The 9,434-nt window shown below is 53.1% G+C and overlaps 1 protein-coding gene and 1 non-coding gene across 3 annotated transcripts; one reads left to right on the forward strand and one right to left on the reverse strand.

Annotated features, from left to right (window-relative positions):
- Positions 1-1,400: 1,400 nt before the first annotated feature.
- Nr1h2 (nuclear receptor subfamily 1 group H member 2) lies at positions 1,401-7,898 on the reverse strand. 2 transcript variants are annotated; one of them, XM_015496472.2, is made up of 10 exons: positions 7,666-7,898; positions 7,421-7,553; positions 6,599-6,660; positions 6,382-6,513; positions 5,769-6,059; positions 5,414-5,691; positions 5,069-5,248; positions 4,361-4,460; positions 2,248-2,456; positions 1,401-1,908 (listed from the first exon to the last, which is right to left on the reverse strand). In XM_015496472.2, the coding sequence occupies exons 3-10, from the start codon at positions 6,639-6,641 to the stop codon at positions 1,762-1,764; spliced, it is 1,380 nt and encodes a 459-aa protein (XP_015351958.1). In that variant the 5' UTR covers positions 6,642-6,660; positions 7,421-7,553; positions 7,666-7,898; the 3' UTR covers positions 1,401-1,761. The 2 variants fall into 2 exon arrangements, with proteins under 2 accessions (XP_015351958.1, XP_048646429.1); XM_048790472.1 differs by lacking the exons at positions 6,599-6,660; positions 7,421-7,553; positions 7,666-7,898 and having other exon boundaries at positions 5,769-6,193.
- Positions 2,968-3,040, forward strand: Trnav-aac. Its single transcript has one exon. It is a non-coding gene; the product is annotated as a tRNA-Val (tRNA).
- Positions 7,899-9,434: the final 1,536 nt, after the last annotated feature.

Below are 9,434 nucleotides of genomic sequence, written 5' to 3' on the forward strand. Positions count from 1 at the left end.
GCCCAGCCAGGCAACTTGCCCCACCCCTTTCCCCCCAAGACGAGGCAAGCCACGCCCCTGGGCTCCGCTAGGGTGATGACTAACCCCGCCCCGTTGCAAATTCCCGACAACCCCACCCCTCATGACGTATAGGACCTGAGGCCACGCCCCTCCCGGCTGCGGCCCTCCCAGCTCCCGGAGTCGGCCTGGCCAGCTACCCCGCTACCCCTACTACCCCTTCGGGCCTCCCGCCTTCGGGCGCCGTGCGTGCACACTCCTCTCCTAACCTGCCTCCCTCCGAGGTCGCCTCCCCGGAACTACCGAAGTGGACGCCGCCCTCACCGCAAAGGTTGGCCGTTATGGGTCGGCCCCGAGCCTGTTTCCCCATCTGCAAATAACTAGCGCAAGGTAGAGACACCTTTGGGGTGCCCAGCACAATACTTGGAATAAGGCAATTGCGTGTAACCACTCTCATTTCCATTGTCTCCTGCCCCCAATAAATGCACTTTTCCGGTTTCCTGTCGGTTCCTCTAAGCAGCCCTCCCCGTCGCCCCGGGCTCTCCACCAAGCCCACTGCCGTGTGAAAACTTCACAGCTTGCCCTGTGTGTGTGGTCCCTCAACTTGGAGGTCCAGCCCCCAGGTTCTCATATTTTGGGTGCTTTCAAAGACATCGCCTTGGAAAGGCCTCCCCTTCCTCTCTCCAGCTCCCACTGTCCTGTGCTGCCGCCAAACCTCCTTGTCCCTCCCCTCTACCAGTCTCATCCACGTCCCATGTCTCAACTTTATTTTGTTCACTGTTTCCAGGCCAAAAATTGCTGGGCATGTCTAAGCTCTCCATCAGCACTTGGTGGATGAATGGTGCATCCCTGGAAGGGGCAGCACAGTACCCACCCACCCATGAGGGGCCTTGGCAAATACTTGTTGACTGGACAAAAGTCCCAACCCTTCACCAACTTAAATCTTATTTGTCCTTCAAAAGTGGTTCCAAAGCCAGGTGTAGTCAGAGACTTGGGAGACTGAGACAGGACTGAAAGCTCCAGGCCAGCCTTAGCAACTCAGCAAGACTCTCAGCAACTTAGAGGGACCCTGTCTCAAAAATTAAAAAGCTGGAGATGTAACTCAGTGGTAAAGCACCCTTACACCCAATCCCAGTACCAACCGGAAAAAAAAGGGAAAAAAATGACTCCAATCAATCTTCTTCAGGGAGGTGAGTCTTAACTTGTCAGGCATATGGCCTGGACCCCCCCTCAGCAGCCAGCCCCTATCTTCCTAGATTGGGATGGTCTGTCACCTCAACAGCCTGGCAGCCTGAAGAGGCTGCTGGTCTGTCTACTGAATTAGATTCAGAGGCTGGTGTTAATGAGGACCGTGAAAGCTCACCCCCTCTCTACCTATACTTAAGGGTTGGCTTGTTCTCACATTTTCTTGTTTTTGTTTTTAGTTTTTATTAAATAAAAGGAGCAGAGGAAGAGGGGGACCTATGGTCTCCAGGGCTGTGAAGTTATGGGCCCTCCCCTTCCCTCCCTCTGTTCAAGGTGCATTGAGCAGTAGAGGTGTAAGCTGGGTGGGAAGGGCAGCTGGGAAAGGTCGGAGGTTGGGACCAGTGACCCATCACCCTTCCTGGAAGACTCAGTGGGAAGGGAGGGACCACAAGGGTGCTTCAGGTCACAGGTGAAACCATAGGCCTGCCCTGGCCCCTTTCCACCCCAGGAAGAAGAGAGTGATAGCGTCCATCTGTTGGAGGTGGTCAGGCAAGGTTGTGGACCAGGATGACCAGCCCCTTACTCATGGACGTCCCAGATCTCAGAGAGCAAAGGTGGCAACTTCTTGTCCTGGAGTCGCAGGGCAAAGACCTGCTCCGAGTGGACGGAGCTCAGCGTGCGTAGGCTCACAAGCTTCATCAGCATGCGTGGGAAGCGAAGCTGGTCCTGCAGGCCGACAGGAGGGAGGTGGCTGCTGGCAGGGCCCCTGCCTGCAAGGAGGGCCTCCCTTCTCCAATTAGCCAGGAGAGCCAGGGTAGGGAGCAACCAGGCATAGTACAGGCCCCACCCAGGGCTGGGGAAGCTGTCCTTTGTGAAAGGATAGAAGCCTGAGGACAGCTCTGATGAGCAGACAGTGCCTGGAGCTCAGAACATCACAGTGGGGCAGGCAGAGTCCGGGCTCAGACTAGGAAGCAAGACCCTAGCCCCAGAGTGACGCTTTGTGGGCATGGACTCCCCTCCCACCCCAGGGGGCCACAGGCTCTAGGTGGCTCCAGGACCCAGTACCTGTGGCCTCTTGATGCGAGTGTAGGAGAGCAGAGCCTCCACATAGGGCTGCTGCAGGGCCTCCACGCGGCTTGGCTCCTGCACATTGGGTCGGTCAGCAGAGAAGATGTTAATGGCAATGAGGAGTGCATACTCTGCATCGTCCAGGCCCAGGCGCCGCATGGCCCGTGAGAACTCGAAGATGGGATTGATGAACTCCACTTGCAAGCCTGTGGGGAGAGGGCCACCTGATCAGCTCTCAGGCCTAAAACCAGGCTCCAGACCCCGGTCCCCATGCCCAGCCAGTAAGTGAAGGGATCAGCAGTGATCAACGTCCTGTCATTTCTACACCTGTCCTGTGCAGCTCCTCCCTGTTTTCACAGACTCTGTCCTTGCCTGCACAAGAGCAGAGGGTATTTAACCCAAGTAGTGTTCTGCCAGTCCCTGCATGGTTCCACTGCTCTGGAGGTCAATTCCAAACTCATTTGAAACTGATGTGTTTATTTATTCATCCAACATTATTGAGCATCTTTTTGGGCCAGGCCCAAGGGTAAAGCTGTTCTTAAGATAAAGTCCTGTGGGGGGCTGAGGTTGTGGCTCAGCAGTAGAGCACTCACCTAGCACATGTGAGGCGCTGGGTTCAATCCTCAGTACCACATAACAATAAATAAAATAAAGATATTGTGTCCAACTACAACCAAAAAAATATTTAAAAAAAAAAAAAAGATTAAAGTCCCAGGCTGGGGTTGTGGCTCAGTGGTAGAGTGCTTGCCTAACATGCATGAGGCTCTGAGTTCGATCCTCAGCACCACATAAATGTAAAATAAAGATATTGTGTCTACCTAAAACTAATAAATAAATATTAAAAAAAGAGAGACAAAGTTCCAATTCTTGTAGGACTCTGGGGTTGAAGGAACAGATGACAAACATATTAATAAATACCCAGCTTATCAAAAGGTGATGAAAAAAAAAAAAAGGTGATGAACTTTTGGAATAATGTACAGCAGAGTAATTAGGACAGTTGAAATCTGTTTACATCTTACATGTGGTGGACAGGAAAGGCCCCACTGCAGGAGAACATTTGAGCAATGACCCAAGGAGGTGAGGGAGCAAGTTCCAAGACTATGTGAGTGTCCTGGGCAGGGCGACCAACTATCTGTATCCAGGCCACAAGACTGTGTGTGTTCAAACTGGGCAGATCCTGGGCAAACCTGAACAAGTGGGTCACCTGGTTCCAGGGGAGAGAACAGCAAATGGAAAGGCCCTGAGGCTGGAGCATGTTTGATGGGTTCAAATAAGAGTGAGAAGGTCAGGGATCGAGGGGGAGAGGGCAGAAGCTAAGGGCAACAGCTGAGAGCAGAGGGGAAAAAGCCAAGTCTTGAAGGGCCTTGTTGGCCACAGTGAGAAGTCTGACTTTTCTCCCAGGAAGACAGGAGCCATGAAAGATTGTGAGCAGAATAGGTAGGAGTTGACTTGGGTGTTGACAGGATCTTTTGAACTGCTTAAGAATAGACCCATTAGGAGGGTAGAGGCAGGAAACCCAGTGAGGGGCCCTTTAAGTGTTCCAGGGAGCCATCCATGAGTGGTAGCAGAGGAGGGGATGGGAAGTGGTGGGATTCCTGACCTCCTCTCCAGCCTCAGCTCTATCACATCTCCTCGTAGTTCCATAAAACCATCCAGCTCTTTCCCACCTCAGGGCTTTACACATGCCAATCCCCCTACAGCAAACACTCTTCTTCTCCCGAACAATGCCTCTTACTCCCCAGGCCTCAACTCAAACACAATTTCTCCAGGAGCCCCTGCCTAGGTCATGCCCAAGTACGAGCTCTTGGAGCACAGGATGTCCAGGCTGTCCTACACACCAAGGGAAGCTTTGTTTTTGTGATGGGCTGGACTGAGCAGCCTGCCTCCCGCTGAGACAGGTTTGGAGGGAGGTGCCTCTTCCTGATTCCCACTAAGATGCCCTATGTGTTGGCAGAGACTCCTTCCATACAGGGCTCACTAAACACTCTCTCATCTTGCTCTCACGTTGGCTCCATGCTCAGCACACTTTGGAGGCTCAAACAAGAATGAGAAGCTGAGGTCCCCTAGCCAGTGGGCGCCAACCTCCCTTCATCCCGGCCCCCTTGGCAACCTGCACGGTGGAAGTCATCCTTGCTGTAGGTGAAGTCCTTCAGGAAGGTGATGCACTCTGTCTCGTGGTTGTATCGCCGGGCCGTCTCTAGCAGCATGATCTGGGGGCAGCAGGGGGAGGGCATCAAGGGGGTCCCACAACCCTTCAGCTGTTGTCCCTCCCACCCAACCTGAATGGGAGTCCAATCTGGCAAGGATCACCCTCCTGTGCCATGACAGCACACAAGTGGCAGGTTGGACCCTCTGAGTGCTCTGCCTCCAAGCTTCAGCTTCAGCCTGTGCTGCTCCACTCTGGGGTACTCTCTCCCCTAGTGGCTATAAGGGCCAGGGGCAGAAGTTCTGTCTGTTTTGTTCATTGCCATATGCCACAACTTAGGATCGAGCTTCAGATACTGTAGACTCGTTTCTTATTCACTATCTACGATTTGGATCAAATGTCAGTTCCTCTGAAAAGCCTTCCGGGCGTATATCCTCCAAAGCTGGCCTCTCCAGTGCAGCCATTGACTGCTCTCTACCTCAGCTGCCTCTCCGCTCTCTCCTTGGCTTATGGAGGCTCTGGATATCTAATTTAAAATTCAGATGATCCTCCGTGGAATGCCATCCCCACAAGGGTAAGGACTAGCCTTGTTCTTCACTCTGCCCCCAGCATCTGTCCTGGAGCTGTCTCTGAGGTTCCTGTGGGCAGGAGTAAGAGTGGTCTGGTGGTTACCTCAATGGTGGATGCCTTCAAGAGGGCAATCTGGTCCTCACGGCCCAGCTGTAGGAAGCCAGGCACCTGCTTGGCAAAGTCCACGATCTCCTGCACTGAGATGATGGCCAATTCCGTGAAGTGGGCAAAGCGCTGCTGGCGGGCATCTCGGGACTGGGGGTCTGCACCCAGGGGCCAAGGCTGGGATACAGAACAGCAGGGTCACTCCCAGGAATCCTGCACTGAGGGACCCTCCTTTAAAGAGTCGCGCCCTCTGAAGCCTCATACCCCCCACATCCTGGCCCCAGCCCTGCTGGCTCTCCCCACTGGGCCTGTCACTGCTCGAGGCTGTGGAAGGGGCAGTACCGTGACTTTGGGCTGGTCAGAGAAGGAGCGTTTGTTGCACTGCAGCTGGGCCGCCACCAGTTGTTGGATCATTAGTTCCTGAGCCGCTGTTAACTGGACACCCTCGCCTTCCCCTGAGCCCTGGCCACCTGCCTCAGACCCTCCAGGGGACGCCCCAGGCCCAGAGGCTGAGCTGCTGCTGCCACCTGGCTCCACAAGTGACTGCTGCTGCTGCTGCTGCTGCTGCTGTTGTTGTTTCTGAATCTTCTTCTTCCGGATCTGTTCCTCAGAGAGGACACCTGAGGGGGACATGGGCCTCAGCAGAGGCTCCAGGCCTGGGCAGGGGCAGGCTGTACCACCCTTCCCTGGCACTCACACTGCTCCCGCATCCCTGCCTCCTTGCACTTGCGCAGCCGGCACTGCTGGCACTTGCGCCGCATGAAAGCGTCCATCTGGCAGGTTCCACCGCCCCGGCAGGCATAGCGCCCAGCCCCACCGTGGACCACACTACGCCGGAAGAAGCCCTTGCAGCCTTCACAACTGAGCACATTGTAGTGGAAGCCAGAGGCCTTGTCCCCGCACACTCGGCAAAGTTCATGGCCCAGCATCTTCGGAGCAGGGCCCTTCTTCCTCTTGCGCTCCGGCTCCTCCTCTGGCTCTAGGATGACTGGGATGGGCAGACAAAGGCCATGAGAGAGAGCCACAAAGAGAAACAGCTGCCAGAGGGTCAGGCCCATGAGAGATCCCAAGGCGAAGAACCAGAGGACGAAGGGTGAGAGGAGATGTGCACACCCAGAGGGGCTGCAATGCAGAGGGAAAGACGTCCAAGTCAGTAGACCCCCAAGAAGGAATCAAAGTAGGAGGCATTAAGGAGAAACGGAAGGAAAAAGAAAAAGAAACGGGCCTCCCATCTCCCCATCCTTGTTTCTCCCTTTCTAGATCCCTCCATGAGCCCCACACCAACTTCCAGACCCCTATCCCTATCTCACCTTCTATGAAGGCGGAGCTGGCCCCATCAGTGCCTAGGGCTTCAGGGTTCAAACCCTCTGGCCACAGCTCAGGGCCCTCCTCCTTTATAGTGGGTGAAGAAGAGGAGGTGCTGGGCTGAGGAGGGCCATTTCCTGGGAAAGGGAGGAAACAGAAGGAGGGACATTGAGCTTCTATTGCCAGTGTATGATGGGGAATAAATGGGGAAGTCTCACTCACCAGGCACGGGGCTGTCCAGGGAACTTGTGGTGGGGGAGGACATGGTGGGGTCACGGAGCAGCCTACAGAATATGGAAGGGTTGAGAGCTTTCTGAGGCCAGGGACAGGCAGGTCAGACCAGTTGTCCTGATGGGGGTGCTCCTCTTTCACCTCCGGCAGAATTTTTTTAAAAACGACTACACAAAGACTCCACTCTCAGCCCTAGCCCTACTTTTTCTTTCTTTTTTCTCTTTTTTGGTGCGGGAATGGAACCCAGAGCCCCCACGTGTTAGGCAAGGGTTCTACCACTGACTCACACCCTCAATTCTTTTAATTTTTTCACTATGAGACACAGTCTCACTAAGTTACCCATGCTGGCCTTGAACTTGCCACCCTCCAGCTTCAGCCTCCCTAGTTGCTGGGATTACAAACTCGGGCCACCTCATGGGGCTCTCTCCCCACCCATTTAAACAATGCCCGCCCCCTTCTGCTCCATGCCAGCCTTCACCCTCAAGTCCCGCCCCTTCTCCAGGTCCCACCCACCAGCTCCAAGAAACAACCCTTCTTAAATCACGCTCTGTCCTCAAGTCCTCCCTCCACCAAGTTTCACACCATCTACTTTTACTAGGCTCCACCGCACTTCTGCTGAGAGCGCCCCCAATCTCTCATCCCGATCCCATCTCCTGTTATGCCCCGCCCCATCTTTTCCTCCTAGGTCCCGCCCACTCCTCCCAGGGCCGACCCTCATTCCTCCCACCATGGAACGTGCCTGCCTTAGAACTCCGCCCCCTCCCCCAGCTTCAGATCCCGCCCATCTCCTCTCTCCATGCCTCGCCCCCACACCTCGCTCCAAGTCCCGCCCCTCTCCGAGCACCAGGGGAAGGCGGGGCTCATGGCTGCGCGCAGGGGTCTTGTGGGCGGTCTTTCGCGGGGTCTCCTACTCTGTTGTTCTGGAAACAGCCAGGGGAGGCGCAAGCTACAGAAGAGAGGGACGTAAAGGAGAGAGCGAGGCTGAGTGGAGTGGCGCGGACCACCCAGGAGTCTCTGGCCGGTTTCTCCCGCGCCTCCCCACTCTTGGGAACACTTGCCTCCGTCCCCTTGCTCTGCTTCTCTTTCTCCTCCTCCTCAGCCCCTAACAGACGACCGCTACTGGGTCCCCTCAAAAGTAACTTCGGGGCGTTGGGTGTGTAGCTCAGAGGCACAGCACTTGCCTAGCATGCGCGAAGCCCTGGGTTCGATCCCCAACACCGCAAGAAAAAATAGGAGGAAAAGTAACTTCGCCACTTCTTCCGGCAACCCCGCCGAGCGTCACCTCCGGAAAGGGGCGGAGAGCCAAAGGTGACGGACTTCCGGTCCCCTTAGGACCCGCCTGGAATCCATTGCCCCGCACGGAAGTCATATGCTCACCGGAAGTGTTCCCTACCGGGTAGCTCCACTGGAGTCACGAAAAAGAGTTCCGGAAAGTTCCGTTCAATGTTGAGCAAGAGGGGCGCAGGTGACCCCCAAATCTTCCGGGTCCGCGCTCTGGGGCCTTGTTCCACCCATGCGCTTCCGTCGGCCGGCGCCCAAAGACTTAATGGACATAAATCTCCCCAGCAATGACTGCCTCTCGCACAAGATTTATTCGAAGACTGTTTGCCTTTTTTTTGCTTATTACATGCTTTTCTGATATTGTGGGTGTGGTGTATGTTAGTTTTAAATAAGTTAAATCACAAACATAGATCCAGAAAATATATATATAGTGCGGGATATGAAATCCAAGGCCTCATTCATGCTGTGCGAGCGCTCTACCACTGAGCTTGCACCTGAAAACATTTTGGGAAAAAAAAAAAAAAAAAACCCTGTTGATTGAAACCTTCAAAAATAAGAAATATGGTCTCCACTACCCAAAATGGTAAAAATAAATAGCTCTTTAAGGAAATTCAGAGGGGCTGGGATTGTGGCTCAGCGGTAGAGCGCGTGCCTAGCACGGGCGGGACCCGGGTTCGATCCTCGTCACCACATAAAAATAAAGGCATTGTGTTGTGTTCATCTACGCCTAAAAAATAAATAAAAAGAAAATTCACATAGAAGATGAAATTGCTCCAAAGATTTTTTTGCTCACTGATAATCGATTTTTAGCATATCAGTTTATCAAGCATATATGATACTTTTTAATTGTTATAATTTTTGTGGTGCCGAGAATTGAACTCACCAGGCCTCACTCAAGCTAGGCAAGGCCTCTAGCACTCTGTTGCACTCCACCATGAATGTTTTTTCAGTTTATTTATTTATTTATTTTTTTTTTAAGAAAAAACAATGTGTAATGCATGCTCTTCTTCAACTTGCATTGTTCATTCAGACTGGCCTTTGTAGCTATGGAAATTTCCATCCAAGAACATCATAAATAAAATGTGGTTAATGTGAGCATCCAGATCTGGTAGAACCTGGTGTCTCTGTCACCTCCTTGCTCTGCCATGGTTAAGCCAGGATACTTAACCTCCCTGAATCTCTTTCCTTGTCTGTAAATGGGAGAGAGAACTGACCTGATTGTATTGTTCTTGTAATTACTTGAGGTTAAAGGGATGAAGAGACCTGGGCTCAAATTAGTCTGACATGTTGGAGCTTTGTTTATTCCTATGGGGGTTAAAGTTCTTTCTAACTTAACACTCTTAGAAAAGTGCAAAAGGCTGATAGGGACTTAATATGAATCACTGTACCACACTTTTGGGGTGAGTCACATGAGGCTCAGTATCCACTGACCTGATTGTAAAATGGGGGAAATTGTATGTTGTGAAGAGTGTAAGAGCTCAGCAAACCCTGCATCTGGCATTTGTAAACATCCAGTCAGTAGCAGTGTTGCCTGAATCTAGTTGTG

This window comes from Marmota marmota, unplaced genomic scaffold, assembly GCF_001458135.2.
Source record: "Marmota marmota marmota unplaced genomic scaffold, marMar, whole genome shotgun sequence".
Lineage (NCBI taxonomy): Eukaryota > Metazoa > Chordata > Mammalia > Rodentia > Sciuridae > Marmota > Marmota marmota.

Excerpts from the sequence above, each read along its gene's own strand:
- Nr1h2 (XM_015496472.2), bottom strand. The coding sequence starts at position 6,641 with ATGTCCTCCCCCACCACAAGTTCCCTGGACAGCCCCGTGCCTG. Across the intron at positions 6,514-6,598 it reads CCTGGACAGCCCCGTGCCTG|GAAATGGCCCTCCTCAGCCC; the intron begins GTGAGTGAGACT and ends TCCCTTTCCCAG. Across the intron at positions 5,692-5,768 it reads GGCAGGGATGCGGGAGCAGT|GTGTCCTCTCTGAGGAACAG; the intron begins GTGAGTGCCAGG and ends TGTCCCCCTCAG.